The 26666-nt window shown below is 39.9% G+C and overlaps 1 protein-coding gene across 4 annotated transcripts in view; it reads right to left on the bottom strand.

Moving 5' to 3' along the window:
* Positions 1–26666, bottom strand: part of CFAP61 (cilia and flagella associated protein 61) — a 307569-nt gene that overhangs the window by 164973 nt on the left and 115930 nt on the right. For all 4 annotated transcript variants that reach the window (XM_054541626.2, XM_054541627.2, XM_054541628.2 and 1 more), the window contains 3 exons: positions 25674–25813; positions 7190–7316; positions 3867–3944 (listed from right to left, as the gene is read on the bottom strand). In XM_054541626.2, coding sequence (XP_054397601.2) covers positions 3867–3944; positions 7190–7316; positions 25674–25813 — 345 coding nt within the window. The remainder of the gene's footprint in view (positions 1–3866; positions 3945–7189; positions 7317–25673; positions 25814–26666) is intronic.

Here is a 26666-nt window from a genome sequence, read left to right as displayed (position 1 = left end):
TGTGTTCTGTGATCAGCAAGGCTGGCACCAGCAAATCCATGAAAACTGTGGCATCTGTGGCCAAGCTCCTCGAGGTCCCCTGCCTTTCCAGCTTCTGTCACAAAGCACAGAGGAAACAGAGCTCAGGGTAACTGGGCCAGTGGCGGAACCCTAGGGCAGTTCTGGCAACCTTTCAATCTGCATTGACCCTGTAATGGCCTTTATGCTATAAGACTTTTCTTTAATTACCAAGGAGGCATCTCTCATTATAAAATAAAATGAGTGATAAGTATAGGGCTGAGAAATCATTGAAAAACAAAAAGCAAAGAGCCAACAGAGGTTATTAGCTCAAAACAGCAGATGGGCCATGTGCATCTAATTTTCTTCCCATCCCAAATCCCTTAAAATAACAACAACAAAAATTATTTTTGGTGTAATGAGAGCATAATGGAGGACAAAAAAGTAACGCAGTTTTACATTGGAAGGAAACCCTACCACTAGGTGAAACCTTCTTACCTTGGGTCACCTGGAGTCCCTGCCTGCCGGCTGGTACTCCATTCAAGCACACAAGGGGAAGCCAGATACTGCCATCCCTCCCAATCAAACAGAGGGGCAGTGGCACTACCAGTGACAGGGGAGATGCCATGGAGAAACATACAAGCACAACTGTCAAGGATACCCATGCCAGCCACCCAAATTGATCATTTAATCTTTCACTCATGACATGGACAGACTTTTGAGGAAAACTGACAAATAAAAAAAGACCAGCATAGAGAAACATACAACTTACTATAGAGAAGACAAATTATTCAGGAAATAGCAGAGAATTTTTTTAAAAATTCTACAGAGTGTACTCAGAGAGATCAAAAAGGATCTTCCATGTAATAAACAAGCTGATACCAAAAAGGAACAATAAGAGAACAAGAAAGAGACTTGGAAGTTAAACAGGTGAACTCTGAAATAAAGATTCCAATAGAATACTTAGGTAATAGAATAAACACAACTGAAGAATTAGAGATCTGGAAGACAAAATTGAGGAAATCTAAAATGATGAGTAAAATGTAACATATATGTGTTTAGAGACATTGAAGAATCAATTCAAAAGATCTAATATCCATCTAAAAAAGAATTTAAGAAAAGGAGAATGGAGAAAATGGAGGAGAAGAAATAATTAATGAAATCATAGAAGAAAAATTGCCAAAAGAGATATGATACTTCTTGGCAAAATTTCAGAATTCCAGATACAAAAAGAAAATTTAATTCTCAAGAAAGAGAGCAAAGAAACACACATTTATTCATAAAGGATCAAGAATCAGGTTGGTATCAGATTATATTTTATCAATGACATTGGATACTGGAAGACAACATTCTGATGAGAAATAATTAGAATGAAGCTGGTGCAGGTGGCTGATGCCTGTAATCTCAGCACTTTGGGAGGTTGAGGGGGGCAGATCATCTGAGGTCAGGAGTTCAAGACCAGACTGGCCAACATGATGAAACCCCATCTCTACTAAAAATACAAAAATTAGCCGGGCGTGGTGGTGCACACCTGTAATTCCAGCTACTCAGGAGGCTGAGGCAGGAGAATCGCTTGAACTCGGGAGGCAGAGGCTGCAGTAAGCCAAGATCACATCACTGAACTCCAGCCTGGGGGATAGAGCAAGACTCCATTTCCAAAATAATAATAATTATTATAATAATAATTTGAATGAGAATTCTACACACAGCCAAATGAGTACACAAGTATGAGGACCAATGAAAACTTATCATATTTGTGTGGACTCAGGGACCTTACTACCCAACACCATCTCTAAAAGATTAACTAACTCCAAGAAATATTGGATCAAAAAGAGGAATAAATCTAAGAAAGAGAAAAGTGTATAATATATTAAAGAAATAAAGCCATGTGAACACCTCGATGTCAAAAACACATTTGATAAAATTCAACACTCATTCATAATAAAAACTTTTAATAAGACAGAAAGAGAAGAAAATTTCCCTTACTTGATAAGGGATATCTATCAGAAACCTACAGCCACGATTACGCTAAATGAAGGAAACTATAGAATCATTCCATTAAAATCAAGAACACCAGAAAGCCAGCTATTATTAACACTACTACTCAATGTTGTTCTATCCATACACTAAAACTGGAAAAAGACTAAAGGTATAAATATTGAAAAGGAAGGTGTAGCAGGTTCTCTTATCCAAAGAATCCTAAGATGACCACCACGACAGTACCTGTCATCCCACATCCCTCATGCTCTTCTGCAAAGTGACTCTGCCACATCCCCATCGAGAGAAGTCTGCCTCCCCTCCTTGTGTCTGAGCGTGCCCTCTAACTGGTCTGAACAGTAGAATAGGGTGGAGGTGATGCTGTGGCAGAAAAGAGAATCAGCTGAAAAACTCTCTAAGCTCAAAGATATTTCATAAAAGTGATTGAATACAAGATCAAAATACAAACGCTAGTAGTTTTTCCATACACAAGACAAACATTTAGAAAATACGAGAAAAAGTGTATACTCAGAATACCAAGAGAAATCATAAAACACGTAGAAATAAGTGATCAATATCTAGAACTGTGTCAGGTCAGGGTCTCAGCAGGAAACAGTATGATCAAATTAGGATAACTGGAGGGCGGTTTAACAAAGGGAATATTTACAAGGATGGGGCAGGTGTAAGGAGATAAGTAGGGACTGCGCAGCAGCAACTACAAGCTATTCCCACTCTAAGAGGGTGGCGTGGGAGGAGGGCTGGTTACAGGAATCCAAAAGGAGAGTATCATGAAGAGGCTGCCTTGAAATGTCAGGGAACTCAGTGAAGATCAGCCTGCTGAGGCACCTGACATCACTGTCCCCTCCTTCTGTCAGGGCTCTCCATCCACCAAATCCAACGGGCAGCCAAAAGGCAAAGGTACCCATAATGCTGTGCCCATCAGTCAGGCTCCCTGAGACAGAACAGGGTGGAGACAGGTGGAGAGTGGACCCACAGGACAAACAAAAACTCATATGCCACAAAATACGATGCAAAGAAAACCACATGAAAGAAGCCACAAAACGTTTCTGAAGAACCCAAAAAGTTCAACAACAACAACAACAACAACAACAACATAGAAAGCCATGATCCATGATCCTTAATAGGGAAGTCTCTATATTTTAATGTCAATTCTGTCGAAATTGTTCTATAGAATCCACGTAGGTACAACTATATTAATAATAAATATTACAAGGTTTGGGAGAGGAAATAACCAAGAACAAAAAACAAGAAAATTTAGAAGACACCAAATGAGAGAACACTCCCCTATTAGATATAAAAGCACATGATAATGCAATAGGTATCAACAGATAAATCCAGGGAACAGAACAGAGTTTAAAAATAGACATAGGCATATAGAAATTTAATAAATGTAAAAGCAGCATTTTAAAATCAAAAGGGAAAGAATGGATTATTCAGTAATAAATGCTTTGAAATAACTGGCTGTGCACTGGGAAAAAATAAAATGGCATTTCCATTTGACACACACACACACGATACATGTAATAAAGTACAAAGAAGAATGCTGGAAGGGATAAATGCATCACTACAGTAGTAATACTTAGAATATATTAATATATGGAATATATTAATGTATGTATAGGTTATCTGAGTTTTTAGGGTGAGAATGTTTTCATGTAGTCTTTGTAATATATTAAATATTTTGAACTGCAAAAAAATGGAGAATTGCAAGTCCTCCAAGTGGGACAGAGGCAGATGATGATGATATCCATCAGAAAAAGGAGGCATTCACATTAAATAAGTAAAAGTACAACTCCAAAAGGGGCACTGTGGGCTAATTCATGATATAGGAAGGCACAATCAAAGAAATTTATATCCACTTCACAATTTACCATTTCATTTCTGATCACTGCAATACCAACTATTTGTTCTGCAACTTCAGCTACAAATGCCTGCAGCGGTGTTCCATCCTGAAAAGATAAGCATATATTTTAAGACCCTTAAAAATATGGCTATGAATGTTTTTGTAAGCAGGCAACAGTGGGTCTTAACCACGTTCACATAACAACAACAGAACAAACATCTATCAACACCTACTTTGGGTCAGGTAGTAAGTTAAACGCCCTCCCTATGTCCACTGTATACTCACACCAACCCTATGAGATATTATTATTATTATTATTTTTTTTTTTTTGAGATGGAGTTTTGCTCTTGTTGCCCAGGCTGGAGTGCAATGGCATGATCTCGGCTCACTGCAGCCTCCTGGGTTCAAGGAATTCTTGTGCCTCAGCCTCCCAAGCAACTGGGACTACAGGCATACCCCATCATGCTCAGCTAATTTTTGCATTTTTAGTAGAGACGAGGTTACACCATGTTGCCCAGGGTGGTCTTGAACTCCTGGACTCAAGGAATCCACCTGCCTTGGGCTCCCAAAGTGCTAGGATTGCACGCGTGAGCCACCACATCTGGTCTCAGGGTTGCGACTTAATAAAGTTAATAATTTTACTGCTTCATCAAGGATATTCCTTAGTGAAACTGGCTTTTCCTTTTTTCTTTAATTGACATACTTGTAGATTTACATGCAGTGTAAGAAATAAAACAGAAATTTCTTGTACACTTTGTTCAGTATCTCTTAATAATAATGTTTTGCAAAACCATAGTATAATACTACAAGCAGGAAACCAACATTGATACAATTGTGTGTGTGTGTGTGTGTGTGTGGTGTATGAAGTTTCACATGATTTCATCACCTCTATAGGTTTATGTATCCACCACTATAGTCAGAATATCGAAGACTTCTAATACCACAAAATCCCTTGAGTTGCCCCCTCTGTCCCCACCCTCCCTGCATCCTTAACCTCTGGCATCAGATAACCTGTTCTCCCTTTCTAAAATCTTGTCATTTCAAAGTATCATACAAATGGAACGCTAGAGGATATAACCCGTAGAGGTTGGCTTTTTTCCCCACTCAGTATAATTCTCTGGAGATTTTATCCAAGCCGATGCACGTATCAAGAGTTCACTCCTTTCATTGCTGAGGAGTATTCCATGACATGATGTGCCACAGTGTGCTTAACCATTCATCTGTTGAAGGATATCTTTGCTGACAATAGCTGCTATGAACATTAGTGTAAACTCTTCATTTCTCTGGATCAAATGCCCACAAGTGCAAATGTTAGGCCATAAGATAGTTGCAGTTTTAGTTTTTAAATAAACAGCCAATGCTGGGCACGGTGGCTCACGCCTGTAGTCCCAGCACTTTGAGAGGCTGAGGCAGGCAGATCACCTGAGGCCAGGAGTTCAAGACCAGCCTGGCCAATGTGGTGAAATCCCATCTCTATTAAAAATCCAAAAATTACAGGCAGGAACGTGTAATCCCAGCTACTCAGGAGGCTGAGGCAGGAGAATCCCTTGAACCCGGGAGGCGGAGGTTGCAGTGAGCCAAGATTGCGCCATTGCACTCCAGCCTGGGCAACAAGAGTGAGACTCTGTCTCAAAATAAACAAATAAACAAATAAAAATTAAAAAATAAACAGCCAAAATATTTTCCAGAGTGGCCGCACCATTCTACATTCCCACCATCAACACTAGAGATCCAGTTTCCCCACATCCTTGCCAGCATTTAGCAGCTAGTGGCATCGCTGTTTTGTTTTAGTCATTCTGATAGGTGTGCAGGGATATTCCACTGTGGTTTGCTCTTTCTGCAGTTACTGGGATGACGGTGAAGAACACCAGGACCACTAGGACATTTGCTGACACTTCCGTGACCTACTCTGAGGTGGCATTGGTTTCACCCACCACTGCTTTTGCATCACAAGTACAGATCTCAACACAGTGGAAAAGGAATAAAACAGTTTTTACCTTGCAGACTCCCAGAAAATTCATGTTTCAGAGACCTCCAAGGTTCCTTAGACCACATTTTGAGAACCAGGACTTGACCTCATACCACTTAGAGGTTCAGGAAGGAAGGAGCAAAAAATGAAGAACCAAAAGAGTGCAGGACAAACCAAAGCAAAAACCATGTGCTGAAGGGAAGTTTTATTTCAGTTTACTCTGATGCCTTTATAAATAGTAAACATTTGTGTATATGACATTATGTTTAAGTGTTTGGTGTCTCCCTCCTGATGACTTAAAAATTAACTAAAAGGTTTTTTTTCCAAAAGAGAAAATAACTGGAACTCCCTGAATGACCTCGACAGTAGAAGGAAGAAATAAATGGTGGTATATTCATGCCACGAAATACTTCATGCTATAATATGGATGACTCTTACAAACACTGCTGAGCAAAAGAAACTTGATATCAGAAAACAAACGGTATGATTCCATTTATGTAGAGTTCAAAAATAGGCATAGCCAATCTCTGATCTTAGAAGCAAGATGGTATTAACTTAGGGAAAGGCCTGAGTAGAGGCATCAGGGGACTTCTAGCAGGCTGTGGTTAGTCTGTTTCTTAAAACATGCTGGTTACATGGTGTATGCAAATTGTGAAATCCATCACACTGTTTATTGGTTATACCTCAATAAATTTTTTTCAAAATAAAATGTATCAAAAAAGTGACTATGCACAATATTCTTTCATCTTTCCATGCGTAGTCAGATTAAGTGTCATGGCCCTAAGACAGCAGTATTAATTTACAGACTGCCACAAGCCCTGACTTTTGCCATAGCACATGCATGCGTTACTACACTAGAAAGAGAACCCAACATTTATCATGCAGGATCTTTCCCAGCCCATGTAATCCTGGGCGATGCAGCCAGCTCAACAAAAGGGTCTGGTTAGACTCATCATCTCATAGGCTCAAATAGGGTCCCACTACCGTCAATCTGGTACCCAGTGCTGCTGAGGTGGGCACCAGATACCCATGGATTCCTAAGCTACCCTTCCCTAACCATGGTCATACTATATCTACCTATCCCAAAGACTAGGATCCATCTCATTTTGATATGATTGTTTGGATCAAGTCCAAATTTTCTATCTTTCTGAGAAGGATTTTGGGTGTCTGATCCCTCTGGGGGATCCCCACTGAGAATGGTCTCACTTCCTTAAGCCCCAGTCTCCATGGTTTTCTCTTCTTGCTCCCATCTTCTAACTCTACGTCCACTGCCCCCTGCCATATGATTTTCTAACTCAGATCCAAGGAAGTCTCAGGGCTGAATCTACATGGGTCATCATAATGGTCCCATATCCTGAGGTCTGGTCACATCAGGTACTTACAGGGTCTTTGCGAGCCTTGTTGTAACGGTCTAAGTCCTCCAATATGCTTTTATTCAACATGAGGGTGCTGACAAGATTTTCCACACCAGGAGTATCCAAGAGAGTGGCAAATCTTATATTAATGGACCTGGGTAAGGAGAGGAATATATTTTTAAGTTAAAGTACTAAGTATGTATTCCCCCCCAAATGGAGACAGAATTGTAACATATCACACTTATATAAAATAATATCCAGTAAAGTATGTTTATATAACACTGGGGTTTGAGTAATTATAAAAGTAACTCATTTCATTATAGAAAACCTGAAACACAAAAAAGTGTGAAGAATAAGGTAAATATCACTGATAATGCCATTAACCAAAGACAACACAGAGATACTTTAAATACATTTAATTTAAAATAGCACTATGATTTATTTCACAAACAGAGTCAAAATCCTTCCAATTTTTAAATTATGTTAGGAAGAAGTCACATTGCACCAGGGCTGGCTTCAAGAGTGTGGGACCCAGGGAGCAGCACAGTGCTGTGTGCTTTTTGGAGCCTTACACTCAGAGTTTATTGCTCTGAGGCCACCGTTCAAAAATTCTTAATAATTTTATCTTTGGCTTCATGCTTTTAAGTGAAGTTGAGTGACACAATGGAGCATGTCAGGGGCCTTGGAGCCTCTGCTCACGTGTGCTCCCCACGGTCTCTCCATGATGGTTTTCTCCCACCTGTTCCCTGCCCCTGGCACCCTGGGCCCTAGACAGCCTCCCCATTCCTGCCTCACAACAGCTGCCTCCTCCTTCTGCCAGGGGTGACATTGGTTGCTTTGGTTGGGGGAAGCCCGTGTTCAGCCAACACCCAGTGGGGTTCCTGGACAAGGGTATAGAGAGGCTCATGAGTCAGGTACATGACACATGGAGTCTCTGGTCAGACCAAGGGGGTGGCTGTCCCCACCCTGGGCAGGCAGTGCCATGGGGTGTTTGGCTAGCAACTCAGTGTGGACCTCCTACCCATCCCCCACCCAGGTGTTCAGTGCATTCTGGTGCAGAGGTTGCAAGCCCTTAGTTGGATGCCTGTTTGCCATGGGTTGGAGAGACTGACTGCCCCACACCAGGCTAGAACCTCACATTTTCATTTTGTAATGGGTCCTGTATATTATATAGCTAGCCTTGCAGTGAATTCTCTGCAGTTACTAGGGTATTACTACTCTATGGGACAATGCCATTCCTCCTTGTGCTGATACAATAAAATATCTTAATCTATTTAACTTTTAACTGTAGGGAACATCTGTGCTTAAATTTTAATACATGCTTCCATATTATAAACAAAGTATCATATTTGCAAAGAACAATATCTATATCTATAATTAACTAATAAAAAGATGAACAACTAATACCATCTTAATAATGTTTATGAGCAATTTTAAGTGAAAGATAAGAACTTGGTTGTTATATGACCAACTTACACCAAACTCTAGTTCAGTGGATTAAAGATGTAAATGTAACAAACAAGACCACAAAAGCACTAGAAAAATACTCAAGCAAATTAAAAACATATATCCACACAAAACATGTACATGAATGTTCATAGCAGCATTATTCACAATAGCCCAAGAGAAAACAACCCAAATGCCCATCAATTGATGAAAGGATAAACAGAGTATGATTTATACATACAACAGAAAACTATTCAGCCATAAAAGAAAATAAAGTACCGATGCATACTCCAACATGCATGAACTTTAAAAACATTGTGTGAAGTGAGAGAAACCATATACAAAAGGCTACGTGTTGTGTAATTCCATTTATATGAAGTGTCCAGAATAGGCAAATTTACAGTGATAGAAAGTAGGTTAGTGATTGTTGGGGGCTGAGGGGAGAAGAGAATGGGAGTGAGAGCTTGACAGGTACAGGGTGTCCTTTGGGTGATACAAATGTTTTAGAACCAGATAGAGGTGGTAACTGCACAATGCTGTAACTCTACTACAAACCACTGAATTGTATACTTGAAGTGGACAAATTGTATGGCATGTGAATTACATCTCAATAAAGCTGTTACAAAAATATATGTAATGCCAAAATAATTGAAAGGAAAAGGGAATGGCAACTAATAGCAAAAAAATAAGCTGGCATAGCTATATAAATATCAGATAAACCGGATCTTAAGGCAAAAATCATGAGAAAAAGGTCTTTATTTGATAATAAAATTTCACTAGGAAGATATAACAATACCATATCTATAGGTGTCTAACAATAAAGCTCCAGGATACTGAAGTAAAAATGGACAGGGTTATGAGAAGAGTTTGAAATTCACCATCATATTGGTAGAGTTTAATATGCCTCTCTCAGAAACTGGTGTCAGACAACACATTGAAGACACTGTGGAAGATCTGGATAAACTTAAGCTAAAGTACACTACATCCCCCAAATGAAAAAGACATGGCCATCTAAGAGTCGTCTCACTGTTTCCATTCCAAAGCCCTCCACCCAGCTGTCTTTCCTGTCTTAGGTAATGACAACTCCATCCTTCCAGTGGTTCAGGCCCAGACCTTTGGCTTCATCTGTTTTCTTGCACACCTCTCTTTCAGGCTAACTTTGGGCTGGCTCTACTTTCAAAATGCATCTAAGAATGGAACGACTTCTCAAGACCTCCAATGCTAGTCCAGCCTCCAACACCTCTCTCCTGGGTTGCTGGAACAGCATCCTAGTGTCTCTCCACATTTCTGCCATTGTCCCTGATAAGCCATCCTCCACCAATTTGGCAGAGCAATGCTTATCAAATGTTAAGTCAGTTCACAAGACTCTTACACTCAAATTTCCAGTAACAGAGATGTTCTTAACCTCTTTTATGTGTATGGCCCCTCTCAGAATGTTTTTAAATGCATAAAGTAAGATACATAAGATTATAATATATGAGCTTCATTAAACAAACATGATTCAGCAGGGAGTCTAATAATTACCATAATTTTGCTACACTGACGAGCATAAGCTTGCACTCCCAGTAAAAGCCAAAGTTCTACAGTGGCTGAGAACCCCCTCTCCAACTCTCCATGACCACAGCCTCCTTCCCTGTGCCCTCCCTCTGGGATTGCTGCTTGCTCTGACTCATCTCCAAATAGTTGGCTTCTTGGTTTCCCTGCTCTGCTGCACAGGCCACTGTGCTGTTCCTCAAACATGCCAGACACAGTCCCTCATCAGAAGTTCCTACTTGAGGAAGTTCCTACCTCATCAGAAGTTCCTATCTCATCAGAAGGTCCTACCTCATCAGAATTCCCTACCTGAGGAAGTTCCTACCTCATCAGAAGTTCCTGCCTCATCAGAAGTTCTTACCTCATCAGAAGTTCCTACCTGAGGAAGTTCCTACCTCATCAGAAGTCACCTCATCAGAAGTTCCTACCTGTAATTCTCCTCCAGCAAATCTATGAGCCTGTTGCATCACCTCAACATTTTGTCTTTGCTGAAACTTCACCCTCTCAATGACGCCCTCCCTGACTTTGACCCCCTATTTAAAATTTGGACCCTGACCTTCCATCCTCATTTCCTGTTCTATTTTTCTCCACAGCACTTCCTACTTTCTCTTTATTTTGTTTTTACTGTTTGTCTCCTCCCACTAGAATAAAACTTGACAAAGATGGCAGTGTTGGTCTATTTGCTCACTGCTGCCACCTCATGGCTAGAGCAATGCCTGGCACATAGTAGATGCTCAATAAATAGCTGTTAAGTGAACTAATCAGGAAGCTTGCATGGAGATAGCCAGAGAGCTTCCCCATGCTTATTACATATTTTGTTTTGTTTTTTTTTTACATATAATAAATACTACAACTGAGTTATAAAGAGTGTTGTTGGATACCAGACTGGAAAGTGAGAGTAAGTGGACATCTTCCCCCAGCAAGGCTTGAAGCTCAGACCTTTTCATGGTCCACTCTAAAAGGCCAGGGCTTTTCGTAGCCTACCGTGGTGCCCAATAAATGTTCAGTGGGACATGGGGCTATCTTCCTGCAAAGTAGCACAAAACTGCAAACATTGTTTCACCAGTCTGTCCATAGAAATCTACGGTTGATCAGGGGTCACAACCATTTTGCATTCATCTCTGCTATTCATATTCACCAAAGAGGAATATTTCAGAGCTTTCCTTTGTTCCTAGAATTTCAGGGGGAGGAACGGGCTATGGCTCTATGTTTGTGCCCTCCTCTAAAATGACACCGTCCAGTACAAGAGCCTGTATACTTGAAATGTGGTACTCAGAATTGAGATGTGCTGTAAGAATAAAATATCCACTGAAGGGTGGACTTGGTATAAAAAAGTAATATAAAGTATCTCATTCATGCTTTTTAAATATTGATTACATGCTGAAACAATATTTTGGATATAATGGGTTAAATAAGAAATAAATGTTACAATTAATTTCACCTACTTTTTGATTTTTAAATTAACGTGGCTATTCAAAAATCCAAAATTACACATGTGGCTCACAGTGTATTCCTACTGGATGGGGCTGCTCTCTATGTCCGTATTTGCCTATGAGAACTATTTCCCAAAAGGTTTTTACTCAGCTCAAAAAGAAGAATGTAGGCTGGCTGGGTGAGATGGCTCACATCTGTAATCCCAGCACTTTGGGAGGCCAAGGCAGGAGGATCACTTGAGACCAGGAGTTCAAGACCAGCCCAGCTGACATGGTGAAACTCCATCTCTACTAAAAATACAAAAATTAGCCGTGCATGATGGCTCATGCCTGTAATCCCAGCTACTTGGTTGGCCAAGGCACTAGAATCACTTGAACCCAGAACCCAGGAGGCAGAGGTTGCAGTGAGTCAAAATCGTGCCACTGCACTCCAGCCTGGGCAAAAGAGTGAGACTCTATCTAAAAAAAAAAAAAAAAATCATAATGTAAGTCTTATTCCACATGTGACCTTTTTTTGGCAGGCTCTGAGGCAAGGTGGCTGTATATATACTATTCCTTCCACACTGGGTGCTGAGAACAGCAGCCTGTTTGTTTTCGCTTTAACTAGAATGAGATGTGGGGGACCTGAGGAGGAGGTGGTCTAGCTTCCTCCTTTTCTGGGTAAAGGTTGGAAGAGGTGTGGATTCTTAGTGTGTTCTGATAGCCATGTGTCACTATGCACTTGTTCTTTGTGTCTTCACATCTCCTCCTGTTGCATTTTAAAGCATTTTCATAGTATGTGGTTTTGCCTAATAAAGCATTCTCATAGCAAAGAAAACAAACAAACAAAAACGGGACACATACTTGTTGCTACAAGGGTATTTCCTTTACAAAGGAAATTGCTTTTAATTGCTTCTAATTGCTTCTAAATAGCAATTGGCAGGAAAAAGTGAAAAATGAATAAATGTAAGAAATAAACTCTTAAGACATATTTCCTTAAAATCAATGATTAAAATGGATTCATTAAGAATCATTCATTCACTCCATCACAAATATTTATTAAACATCTGCTGCGTGCCCTGTGTGTTCTGGGTGCTGGGGATACATCAGGGAACCAGACAGTCCACAATTTCTGCTCTCGTGGAGCTGAACTGCTATTGACTCCAGATCATATTTTGAGAAATAATTCTGAAATTCTTTAAAGTTTTAAATAAGGCACATGAGGTTAGAAGCGGACCAATTGTTATGGAGACCTTCATCTGTGTTTTTGCTAGAGAAAGCCCCTTGAAAAATACAATGACTTTAAGACAAAGTTGTAAGGATGCATACTATTTTATTCTCAACAAAAAACACTAATTAAAATCCTTAATTAAAATGACAGGGATCTCAAAATACATATTATGTCATCCGTACCAACAGAATACTGTTGTCAAATTATCAAGCAGCTATCTTTATTTCTTACCCTATTCTCAGATAAATCATAAAGATTTAGAGTATTCATTGAGAGTCTATAAAATGATACCAAGACCTTCTGTGGAATGAACTTTAAATCTGCTAAATAAATATCCAATAAAACAAAGTCCACTTCAATGACTATGTACTGACTTAGGCCTGGCAGGACCTCAGAAGATGGTGGCTCACTGGATGCACCTAAACGTGGCCCTACTTTCATCTCTCTGCAAGTTTCAAACAGGAAGTTGCTTCTTTCATTTTAGCCATTACGGTGGCTCCCTTCCTTCAGTCCCATGTCCTATAGCCAGGGAGTAGAACACTCCCACCTCCCTCTATCTGTTCCACGTATCACCTTGCCTGACCTTCCCAGAAGTGAATGTGTACTCCGTAACCAGAAGGGTTTAGCGTTCTTTTCCCAAAGGTGCAAGCATGGTTCTAAAACCACCTTGAATCAGTGAGGGAGATTAGCTATGTTTTTCATTACCCATCCACATGGCTTCTTCCATCCACAGAAAAAGCAAGGTCTCCGGAGGGCTTCCCAAGGCTTTACCTCTCCAGGTCACTTCTCTCTTATGCTTTCTCTCTCTGATGTACTTGAATGCCCGAATCTGTTAGTCCTCAGGAAATGACACCTCTCCGTGAAGACGTGATGAAGCCCCACCCACTGGCCCCTTCTTGAGTCCTCAGAGTCTTGCAGTCTGGGTCACCTGCTTCACAAGAGGTTTGCTTCTCCCTGTTTTTGGCTGACTTTGACCTCAAGGATCAGGGTTTCTAGTATTTAATCAGATCACACACACAATAAAGTAGAATATCATATATGAAAGTGGAAGGAAAAAGATTGGGATTTTCAATCCCAAATTGAGTGGATGAATTGTTTTAGACACAAAGTTATGTGTGTGTGTGTGTATATATACACACACACACATAAAAGTTATATATATATATAAAAGTTATATATATATACACATAAAAGTTATATATATACACATAAAAGTTATATATATATACATAAAAGTTATATATATATAACTTTTACTTTAAGTTCAGGGGTACACGTGAAGGTTGGTTATATAGGTAAACTTGTGTCATGGGGGTTTGTTGTAGAGATTATTTCTCACCCAGGTATTGAGCTTAGCATCCATTATTGTGTTTCCTGATCCTCTCCCTCCTCCCACCCTCCACCCTCTGATTTGCCCCAGTGTCTGTTGTTCCCCTCTATGTGTCCATGTGTTCTCATCATTTAGCTCCCACCTATAAGTGAGAATATGTGGTATTTGGTTTTCTGTTCCTGCATTAGTATGCTAAGGATAATGGCCTCCAGCTCCATCCATGTTCCTGCAAAGGATAAGATCTCATTCTTTTTTATGGCTGCATAGTATTCCATGGTATATATGTACCATATTTTCTTTATCCACTTTACCATTGATGGGCATTTAGATTGATTCCATGTCTTTGCTATTGTGAATAGTGCCTCAATGAACATGTGTGTGTATGTGTCCTTAGAATTATTTATATTCCTTTGGATATATACTCAGTAGTGGGACTGCTGGGTGGAATGTTATTTCTGTTTTTACGTCTTTTAGGAGTCGTCACACTGTCTTCCACAATGGTTGAACTAATTCACACTCCCACAAACAGAGTATAAGCATTCCTGTTTCTCTGCAACCTCGCCATCTGTTATTTTTTTACTTTTTTGTAATAGCCATTCTGACTGGTGTGAGATGGTATCTCTTTGTAGTTTTGATCTGCATTTCTCTAATGATCAGTGAGGTTGAGCTTTTTTTCTTATGATTGTTGGCTGCATGTATGTCTTCTTTTGAAAAGTGTCTATTCACATTCTTTGCCCAGTTCTTTTTTTTTCCTTTTTGAGACGCAGTCTCACTCTGTTGCCCAGGCTGGAGTGCAGTGGCATGATCTCGGCTCACTGCAAGCTCCACCTCGCGGGTTCACACCATTCTCCTGCCTCAGCCTCCTCAGTAGCTGGGACTACAGGTGCCCAGTTTTTAATGGGGTTGTTTTTTCCTTGTAAATTTGTTTAAGTTCCCTATAGATGCTGGATATTAGACCTTTGTCAGATGCATAGTTTGCGAAATTTTTCTTCCATTCTATAGGCTGTCTGTTCACTCTGTGGACAGTTTCCTTTGCTGTGCAGAAGCTCTTTAATTAGATATCATGTGCCAATTTTTTCTTTTGTTGCAATTGCTTTTGGCGTCTTCATCATGACATCTTTGCCCATTCCTGTGTCCAGAATGGTCTGCCTAGGTTGTCTTCCAGGGTTTTTATAGTTTTGTGTTTTACATTTAAGTCTTTAATCCTTGAGTTAATTTTTGTATATGGTGTAAGTAAGGTGTCCAGTTTCAGTCTTCTGCATATGGCTACCCGGTTATCCCAGCACCATTTATTGAATAGGGAATCTTTTTCCTACTGCTTTTGTCAGGTCTGTTGAAGATTAGATAGTTGTAGGTATACAGGCTTATTTCTGGGTTCTCTGTTCTCTTCCATTGGTCTATATGTCTGTTTTTGTACCAGTACCACGCTGTTTTGGTTACTGTAGCCCTGCAGTATAGTTTGAAGTCAGGTAGGGTGATGCCTCCAGCTTTGTTCTTTTTGCTTAGGATTGCCTTGGCTATTCTGGCTCTTTTTCACGTCCATATGAATATTAAAATAGTTTTTTCTAGTTCTGTGAAGAATGTCAACAGTAGTTTAATAGGAATAGTATTGAATCTATAAATGGCTTTGGGTAGTATGGTCATTTTAATGATATTGATTCTTTCTATCCATGACCATGGAATATTTTTCATTTGTTTGGGTCATCTCTGATTTCTTTGAGCAGTGTTTTGTAGTTCTTGCAGAGGTCTTTCATCTCTCATTGGTTAGGTGTATTCCTAGGTATATTATTTATTTTTTGTGGCAATTGTGAATGGGATTGTGCTTTTGATTTGACTCTAGGCTTGACTGTGTTTGGTGTATAGGAATATTAGTGATTTTTGCACATTGATTTTGTATCCTGAGACTTTGCTGAAGTTGTTTCTCAGCTTAGAGAGCTTTGGGGCAGAGACTATGAGATTTTCAAGATATGGGATCATGTCATCTGAAAATAGGAATAGTTTGACTTCCTCTCTTCCTATCTGGATGCCCTTTATGTCTTGCAGAAAATAGGGAAATGTTTTAATACCAGTAAATAAAAATGAAATAACAGGGAGAAGAAAGAGTGATCTGAGTCTTTCTGAATTCCAAAGAAGTGATCTTTGTAATAGAATCATGAAACAATTTGATAGCCATTAGTATTTCAGTTTAAATCAAAAATAAAGAAAGAAAGAAAATAAAACCCACAAAATTAAAAATGAAGTTTCTATTGGGTTCTGTTCAAGGAGGCTGATTAAAAGCAGAAGGGGCCAAGGACTGATGATGTTAAAACACTCTCCACAATACCACGGGCCTGAAATAGGTACAATGGTAATTTTCTGTGTGAGCCACCCACAGAAGAGCAAAGAAAACAGAAATGGTGAGGGGGGGAATCGCTTAAAGGACAACTAGCTAAATGCATTTCATTTACTGAGCCAAGTTGATGGCTGTATGATCTAACTCAGCAGTAAATATTTATTTATAAAAAATAATTCCTAGCACAATAAATATTGGTTAGCCAAATACATCTGAAATGTTTCCCCACATTTAAAATGTCAAATTTCAGAAAAGCATCATGTGAAAGGGTGGCAAGATGGAGTGGGTGACCAATTCACCTGAATATGTTCTCTGCTAACGAATAAACAAGAGGACAGAAAAGCCAGTGGGTAGGTCAAGAATGAGCAAGCAGCGGAAATAGAAGAAGAATCATCTATAGCACACACTCATCCCGTATTAAGTTTGGAAATGTCTTAGAGATTAATATATGAAGAAAATGTATCATAAAGGAAGCATTTAATTTATCTACAATTAAAGTGCAAGTTAACATAAACGTTAGGAAATGTTCTCATCTCAAAGGCCTGTAGTCACTAAACAAAAGGAGGGGGAACCTGGGTGTGGAATGTGTTGACAGAAGAGGTAGCCATCATTAATGACAGAATGAATAATTTGTCCCAGTGCTCACCAGCACAGCCAGAGGGCAGATGACAGACACAAATATAATTTCCCAAGGGAAGAAGAATGAAATTAGGTGGAGGACCAGAACACGAGGTCATGAAATTTAAAGTAACCAAACTTAAGAGCAGAAACAATTCATCCCAAATGTAAAGAGAAGTGAAGCAAAGAATAGAACATGATACATTTTTAAAGAGTAGGTGTGGAGGACCTGTGCCCTCACCATGCCCAAGTGGCTCCTCCTCACTTCCTTCAGGTCTTTACTCATGTCACCCTAGGCAAAATGGCAGCCCCTCTCCCACTCAGCAGTTCTGATCCCCTCTCCACACCTGCTATACTCTTCACGTTCACCCTCAGTGCCTATATACTGTGCATTTGATCTCTTTCCTTTACATCCTTCTCCACCATCTAGAATGCAGGCCCCCCATGAGGGCAAGAATTTCTATCTGTTTGCATCATTTCTGTTTCCCCAGCACCTGGAATAGAGCTGGCACACGTATGCAGTCAGTGCTGTGGATTTTACTGGATGAATGAGGGGGGTTTGCTGGGGTCTCTGGGAAGGAAAACAGACATCAGCCAGAGCTCTCCTCCTGCACCCCGGAACGCAGTGGCCATTTTGTCAATGTGACCGACGTCAATTTCAGGATGGAGGGAGGGTGGAAGAAAGAAAAGAAACCAAGACCCTGGAGATACAAACCCTAAAGCCCTGCCTATCTCCAGACCTCCTGCTTATGTGAGCCAGTACATGTCCTACAGTGGAAGCCATTCTGAGTTGGTTTTTCTTTCCTTTCCAAATGAAAGCATTCTCATTGCGAACCTAAATTTTGAAATGCAAAAAATTGTTTTAGAAAACCACAGGTGGAAGGTGTGTATGAAAAAAGAAAGGGCCAGGAACTAGAAACAAGCAAGAGAAATTAAAGCATTACTTGGTATAAATAGAAAAAAATATGTAAAACTGTTATAGTCCACATATTCTTACAAATCTAACCAAAAGGTTATGTTTATATGCAGAAGAAACTTAATAACTCAGCAGTACCAAAAAAATACTAGATCACAAAAGGTTTAAAGTAGGTGTGGCCTTTAAACTTCTAAAATTGTCTAGAAAAAGAAATAAATATAAAATAAAAGAATAAAAAGCAAAGTAGGTATGGCTTATATGTTTCATAGAAAAATCTGTATTTGGAAGACAGATAATCACAATTCTTTTTTAAAAAATTAATTTAATTCTATTTTAAGTTCCGGGATACATGTGCAGGACAAATATACATTACATAGTGTGCCACGGTGGTTTGTTGCACCTGTCGACTCATCACCTAGGTATTAAGCCCAGCATGCATTAGCTACTTATCCTGATGCTCTCCCTCCCCTCGGACCCCCACTGACAGGCCCCAATGTGTGTTGTGCTCCCCGCCGGCCCCCGCATGTGTTCATGTGTTCTCATCATTCAGCTCCCACTTATAAGTGAGAACATGCAGTGTTTGGTTTTCTGTTCCTGTGTTAGTTTGCTGAGGATAATGGCTTCCAGCTCCATCCATGTCCCTGCAAAGGACATGATCTTATTTCTTTTTATGGCTGCATAGTATTCCATGGTATCATAGTATTCTATGGTACCACATTTTCTTTATCCAGTCTATCAGTGATGGGCATTTGGGTTAATTCCGTGTCTTTGCAATTATGAACGGTGCTGCAATGAACATATGCGTGCATGTAAAATAAAATGATTTATATTCCTTTGGGTATATGCCCAGAAATGGGATTGCTGGGTCAAATGGTATCTCTGGTTCTAGGTTTTTGAGGAATCAGCACACTGTCTTCCACAATGGTTGGACTAATTTACATACCCACCAACAGTGTAAAATTGTTCCTATTTCTCCATAGTCTCGCCAGCATCTGTTGTTGCTTGACTTTTTAATAATCACCATTCTGATTGGCATGAGATGTTATCTCTTTGTGGTTTTGATTTGCATTTCTCTAATGATCAGTGATTTTGAGCTTTTTTTCATGTTTGTTGGCTACATGAATGTCTTCTTTTGAGAAGTGTCTGTTCATGGTCCTTTGCCCACTTTTTAATGGGGTTGTTTTTTTCTTGTAAATTTGTTTAAGTTCCTTATAGATTCTGGATATCAGACCTTTGTCAGATGGATAGATTGCAAAAATTTTCTCGCATTCTGTAGGTTGTCTGCTCACTCTGATGATAGTTTCTTTTGTAATAAATCACAATTATTTTCTACCACATGACGTACCCATTTAAAAAGCAGAAGCCCCAGCCAGGCACAGTGGCTCATGCCTGTAATCCCAGCACTTTGGGAGGCTGAGGTGGGTGGATCACGAGGTCAGGAGATTGAGACCATCCTGGCTAACACGGTGAAACCCCGTCTCTACTAAAAATAAAAAAAAAAATTTAGCCAGGTGTCGTGGTGGGCATCTGTAGTCCCAGCTACTCAGGAGGCTGAGGCAGGAGAATTGCGTGAAACCCGGGAGGCAGAGCTTGCAGTGAGCCAAAATCGCACCATTGCACTCCAGCCTGTGCGACAGAGTGAGACCCTGTCTCAAAAAAAAAAACAAACAAAAAAAACAAAAAAAAACAAAAAAAACCGGAAGCCCCTACAGTGCTTCTTAAACTTTTAATGTGCATGAAAGTCAACTGGTGCACTTGTTAGCAACACAGATTCAGAAAACCTGGGGCAGGGCCTGGGCTTCTGTATTTTAGCAAAGTCTCAGCAGATGCTGCTGCTGCCGATCCTTGGACCACACTTGCAGTGGAACTGAAGAGCATATGAAGAAAGAACTGTCCTTGAGTAAAATGAGGTAAACTTGAGAAGGGAAGCCAGGTGCTAAGGAGCAAGAAGGAGGAATATTCCACGGTCCACGGTGGCCGTACGCCCAGTGCACCCTGATGGCCTTCTTTAAGGGACAAACAAGCTCTTGTAAAGCCTCACTTTCTAAAAGCCAGGTGTGAGTCCTCACAGATACAAAGGGCGCAATGTCACTGAGCATCACTGGATAGTGCCCTGACTTACAAAGGACCCTGGCTGTTGCACCTGGACTCCTCTTGCATCCCTGGATGACTTGCAGGTGCAGGGGACTGACTGGAAACATCTCAGCACTTAAAGGGAATGCCACGGGGACGCGGGGACAGAAAGGGAAGGCTCTGTGCAGGCACTGCCACCTCGGGCTAACTGATGCCAGGAACCCAGCAAGGTGATGGAGTCTTCTTTAAGGTCGCTCCCCCTCTCACATTTCCGGACTTCATTTTGTGTGACATGAAATTCCATCAAATTCATTTGTTAGCATGCTCATTTTTTTTTAATACAAACATTGCTGGGGTGTAAGGGTGGGGATTGCTCTCCCTTCTCATCTGTGTAGGAGCCTCTTCAGGTTGGCCACCCTCCTTTCTTTCCTCCACTCCTGCAGCAACGATCAGCTGCCTGGAGAGGGTGCAGGAGTGCGGACTTTAAAAGAGCAAAGGGAAGAACGATATTGTACTCCCTATAGGAACTGAGCAATATTGACAGGTAAAGCCACCATTTTTAACATTAAATGTGTGGTTTCACTAACAGCTTTTTATGCTTATAATACGGTTTAAAGAATTAAAGAGGAGATCTATGCTTTCTGTTGAAAACAACTGCCCACTGCCATGTGCACCCCTAATGGTGATAAGCGTGTGGGTTTCGAGGGATGTCTTCCCCTACGGGACCGTGCATAGCTTCTTGAATGGAAAAAGGCGATGGGCACAACGATGGCACTCAGAGAAGCTACAGAGGTGCACAGGCAGGGAACCTGGTGTGGGCTGGCGGGTGCGCTGGCGACAAACTGGAGGAGGCTGTGAAGGAGGGTTCCTGATGAGGGCTCAGGTGGCAACTGCGACAACACATGACTTGTTAAAGACACAAAAACTAGTTCAGCTTCTGAGTCTTTAATATTTCAGAAAAGAACCCAGGTATACATCATGTGCTCCAATTTTAAATGCAAGTGATTTGAGAAAATGAAGCTGGCACTGAAAAAGCTTATGAAGAAAAGTCAGGGCCCCACTGCAACCAAACTAATTTCCAGACAAGTGTGGAAAGACTCATCATTTAAAAGATTTAGATTTTATTTTTAAGAAAAGTAATGCATGGACATAGTAAAAGAGTGTGAAAGAAATGAATACGACTGTAAATTATGTAATTAAAGCTACTAAGAACAAGGCCGCTACTATAGCCAGACCGATGACTCCTTCCCAGATTCGTATCATCTCATTGCTCTCCATCTCCAGTGTCTTTATTCAATCGGATTTATTCAGAGTGAAAACTCCAAGAAAAAAAGTCACCAATGCATTTAGGAATGCGGAGTATAAAGTACATTTTTTAAAATTCTACTTGAATCATAATACAATTTAAAATCTCAATGTAGAAAAAATTAACTACATTTTTCTATCACAAAAGTACTGCACACCCACTGATTTTTAAAAATTCAACAGAAATAACCCATTCAAAAATAGGCAAAGACCTAAACAGACACCTCATGAAAGAAGATATACAGTTGGCAAATAAGCATATGAAGACATGCTCAACACCACATGTCATTAAAACAGCGAGGTACCACTAACATACTGATTAGAATGGCCAAAATCCAAAACACTGATGACACCAAATGCTGGCAAGGGTGTGCAGCAGCGGGAACTCTCATTCACTGCTGGTGGGAATGCAAAATGGCTCAGCCACTCTGTCAGATAGTTTGACAGTTTTTTGTAAAACTAAACATATTCTGGTCATAGGATCCAGCAATTGCACTCTTTGGTAGTTATCTAAATGAGCTGAAAACTTACACCCACATAAAAACCTACACATGAATGTTTATAGCAGCTTTATTCATAACTGCTCAAACTTGAAAGCAAACAAGAGGTTTTTCAAGTAGGTAAATGGGTAGACACACTGTGGTACATCCAGAGAACGGAATATTATCCAGGGCTACAAAGAAATGAGCTAGCCAGTCATGAAAAGACATGGAGGAACCTTAAAAACATATTAATCCGTGAAAAAAAAAGCCAATCTGAAAAGGTTACTAACAGGATTCCAACTTTATGACATTCTGTAAACGTAAAATCATGGAGACAGTAAAAAGATCAGTGGTTGACAGTGTTGTGGGAAACGAGGGATGAACAGACAGAGCACAGAGGATGTTTAGCAGAGTAAAACTATTCTGTGTGCTATCATAACAGTGGATACATGTCATTACACGTTTGTCCAAAGCCATAGGATGTACAACACCAACAGTGAACCCTAATGTGAACTATGGACATTGGGTGATAATGATACGTCAGTGGTGGTTCATTGATTACAACAAATGTTCCAGTCTAGTGCTGGATGTTCATGATGCGAGAGTCTGTGTGTGGTGGTGGAGAAGGGGCTTGTGAGAACTCTCTGCACTTTCTGCTCAATTTTGCTGTAAACCTAAAACTACTCTTTGGAAAAAAAGTTTATTGGCCAGGTGTGGTGGCTCACGCCTGTAACTGCAACACTGGGAGGCCAAGGTGGGTGAACTGCTTGAGCCCAGGAGAGTTCAAGATAAGCCTGGGCAACATGATCAAACCCCGTCTCTACAAAAAAATACAAAAATTAGCCAGGTGTAGTCCCAGCTACTTGGGAGGCTGAGATGGGAGGATCACCTGAGCTTGGGAGGTTGAGGCTCCAGCGAGCCACGTCTGTGCCACTGCATTCCAGCCTGGGCAACAGAGTGAGATGCCGTCTCAAAAAAAAAGTTTATTAGTTAAAACAAAAACAATCAAACATAACAGATAGACATAATGCAAAAAGTCAGTCACCATCTTCACCTACAATTCCCAGTCCTGTTTCCCAGAGGCATATAAGGTTAATGAAATCCTATGTACGTTTTTAGAACTTCTATACATACACAAGATAAAAACTAGACATAATGTTCTCACAGTATCCTTTTTCCTCTTCTTTTTAATTAAGGAATCAACTGAGATTTTTACTGGGCACATACCCAACCTAACAGCAACATATCTTCCAGGCTCCCTTGCGGCTAAGTAGGGCCATGCGACCAAGTTCCTTACCACATAATATGAACAGAGGTGATTCACGTCCCCTAAGAGGAAAGTGCTTCCCCTCCTCCATTTCTCGTTCCACCCTTCCCTGTGGGCTACAATGTGGCTACGGTGCTCCGAGCTAGCTCTGAGCACAAGGAAGAAAAGTCCACTCTGGCCGTGGGTCTGAAACTCTTGCATGCCACAGAGCCCTTTGACACTCTGGTGATGCTATGAACTCCTTCCCAGACAAATGTTTCTACATTCATAAAATAAAACACAAAGGATTATAAATTATATTGAAACATAGTCAGCAAAATGTTTTTAAAAATGTGTTACAGTAATGCCTGTGCCTCTTTGTTAATGCATTAAATAATAAATTCTGGTTGAGAATAAAATTACTGAAATTTCAAAGTAGGGTAAATATTATGTGATTTTTTGAGACATCTGCAACAACAAAAACATGAACGAAAACATCTGACATTTCTACTGGCTACGAAGTCATGGTTTCTGCTAACACTATGAGACCTGCTAGCTCCAGTCACAATGGAAGGACACACTAAACTTCACTTACAGGTTACTGGAATAAAGATGTAGCTTTCCTTTCCATCCAAATTCACAGACCTCATGCTTCTCTCTGGATATGTTAGGTAACCCTTGCTCTATGGAATGGAGGGGCAATAAGAGAAGGAACTTCGGTTCCTGGACAACTTCATGGGGAAAAAGCTGGTATTCTCCTTAGACCATGTGCTCATGTCTGGACTATTGCAGGACAGAGACAGAACTGGCTCAAGGCAGTTGTGTTTAGGGGTCACTCTGATACAACAGTTTAGCATTAGTGCTGACTGCTACCTATGAACACTTTACAACAATCAAATGGGATTACACCGACCACACCATGTAGAGAAACAATATATGGGGTGGTCATGAGTTGGCTCTGTAAAGCTAACAGCCTAGGTTCCAATTTCAGTTCTGCCACTTTCTGCTGTGTGGACTGTGGACTAGTTACTCAACCTCTCTGTGTCTCAGTTTTCTTACCTGTGAAATAATGATACCTAACTAATTAGGTCACTGTGAGTTGTAGACACATGGAAAGTGATTATTAAGAAAGCGCCTGGCACACTATAAACCCTCAATAAATGTTAATTATCATTACTATTAGTACTTGTACTATTAATGTTTGTTTTTCTCACCATCCTAGATATCTTTCCACATAGGATACAGAAATCTGGTTTTATTTCTTCAAATCTTCATCACAATGTACCAGTCCCTAATTACGCAATGTAACCAGTCCCTAATTATGAAGTGAATATCTAGGATGTTTCTCAAAGTTTCACTCAAAAGGTTAACACAGCAATTACAGAGCAAGCTCTCTGACACTCCTCTACCAAACCTTTCATCAGAAGATTGTGCATCAACTTTATTGAGGTCTAATTTACACACAATAAAATGCACTCATTTCTAGCGCGCAGTTTGATGAGCCTCAGAATATTTTGTAAAAATAAGATAGAAGATATTAAATATACACTGTTTTTTGTTTTTTGTTTTTTCCTGTAAAAACAGTCTGGTCATGCCTTTTATTAATTTTTCTATTTAGGTATTAAGTGATTTTCTTATTGATTCATTACAGCTCTTTATATATTAAATACACCCACCTTTTGTCTGCCATATTTGTTTAAAACATCCTTCTGTCGGTCAGTTACATTTTAATAAAATCAGGTGGTTCAAAAAACTTGGTACAGTATAAGACACCTTAATTTTTTTCTTTCATGTTTTAAAAAGAACTTTCCCATTCTGAGACATGATAAAGGTCAATCTTCACTCACTTTCCTCATCCAGCACTCCATATTACTTTCTCAGGAAAGCTTCCTCTGGCTGGGCCAACTCTCCCAGTGTTCCATGCTCAGTACCACATGCCCAGCACTGGTTACTCCCATCACAGTTGCAGTTTTACACTCTGTGTGTCCATAAGCCTTGAAAAGGCAGGGACCATGTCTACATGTTGTTCACCATTGTGTTCCCAGAACTTGGCACAGAACTTAGCACTGTAAATATATTTTCTAATTTTTATGTTTTCAATACTTACATTTAACTCTTTAATCACCTGAGAATCTATTTTATGATAGAGTATAAACAAAGTTTCTACCTTCATTTTGTTCCACCATTTACAGAAGAATCCTTCCTTTTCCCACTGTTGTGACACACACTTTGTCATGAATGTATTATATACACACACTCACATAAAAAGATCAATCTGCACAATCTGAGTTCCTACTATACCAGATCTGTTTCTTGTGTTACATTGTTCTGCCTACAGAATCTGTCAACATGGCATTGTCTTGATTATTGTGGAGCTATATTATGTTTTAATATCTGACAGGACAAATCTCTTCTCAAGTGCCATTCTTTCTCTAAATGTATTAGTTAAAATCACTTAATCAAGCCCTCTTCTAATAAAAGATGATCTTTAAAATAAGTTATTAAATTAAAATAGCAGGGAGCTCCTTTTTCCCTTCTCTTCTGTAACTTCATGGATTGTTGTGTGGCCAAACATGTGTCTACTCACTTGAGCAATCCAGCCCGGTGGAAGACGTAGAGGTCCTGCTCGAGGGTGCAGGTGTTGAAAGGGACCATTTTCACGAAGTTCTGGATGAGGATGAACTCGGGGGTGAGATGGGGCAGAGAAATTACACAGAAGTTCTTATCCTAACATCATCAAAAACCAGGACACAGAGAAAGAATAAAAAAAATTAATCAAAAAACAAATTCCTCTAAAAAACACCAAGAAAAATAGAAGCAAAATGTGTTGATTAAGGAGAGGACATTCAAATTACCTTTCCTATAATTTGGAAAATAATCACATAAAATTCAGGAAATAAGCAACTACAAGAGCAAGGAAAAAGTATCTTTGTGTCTCACTGAAACCTGAATAAATGAATCTTATAAACAATGGCAGTCATTCAGCATAACTCTTCTGTGGAAGTAGTTTTTAAACCAAGACAATTCATACATGCAAGTTCACTTGTGTCACCAAGTCAATGATGTAGCATGGTGTCCTAGCAAAGGCCCCTTGCTTCCTAAGTGACCTCACACCAGTAGTCCCTTCCTCTTGCGAGATGGGTGGATGATACTTCAGACTTTTTTTGGCTCTAAAATTCTGTGATTATCCATAAACCAATGTGTATGTATTTTATCATGACATGATCCCAGTTGGGTGAACAGATCCATAAGCATGACTAAACCCAGGCAGTGGGTTTAGTTAGCAGACATAAGAGGTCTTGCATGTCCTGAGGGCTGCCATTCATCTATTCTAGGCCTGCCCTGTCAGTACAGCAGACAATGAAATGTGGCTAGTATTGGCGGAGGAACTAAATTTTAAATTTTATTTCATTTAAATTCATTTAAATTAAAAAAATGGATACTTAATTCCATTACTGGAAAAGTTTTATGTGTGCTTGGATTATGTGAATCTACGTATCCAACTGTAAATTTTATAACACACAAATACAGATGAACTATTTCTGATGAAAATTTAGTACTTGTATTGTGATGTACCATA

This window comes from Pongo abelii, chromosome 21, assembly GCF_028885655.2.
Source record: "Pongo abelii isolate AG06213 chromosome 21, NHGRI_mPonAbe1-v2.0_pri, whole genome shotgun sequence".
NCBI lineage: Eukaryota > Metazoa > Chordata > Mammalia > Primates > Hominidae > Pongo > Pongo abelii.
Note: the sequence above shows the minus strand (reverse complement) of the source record. Positions and strands in the feature narration are given on the sequence as shown.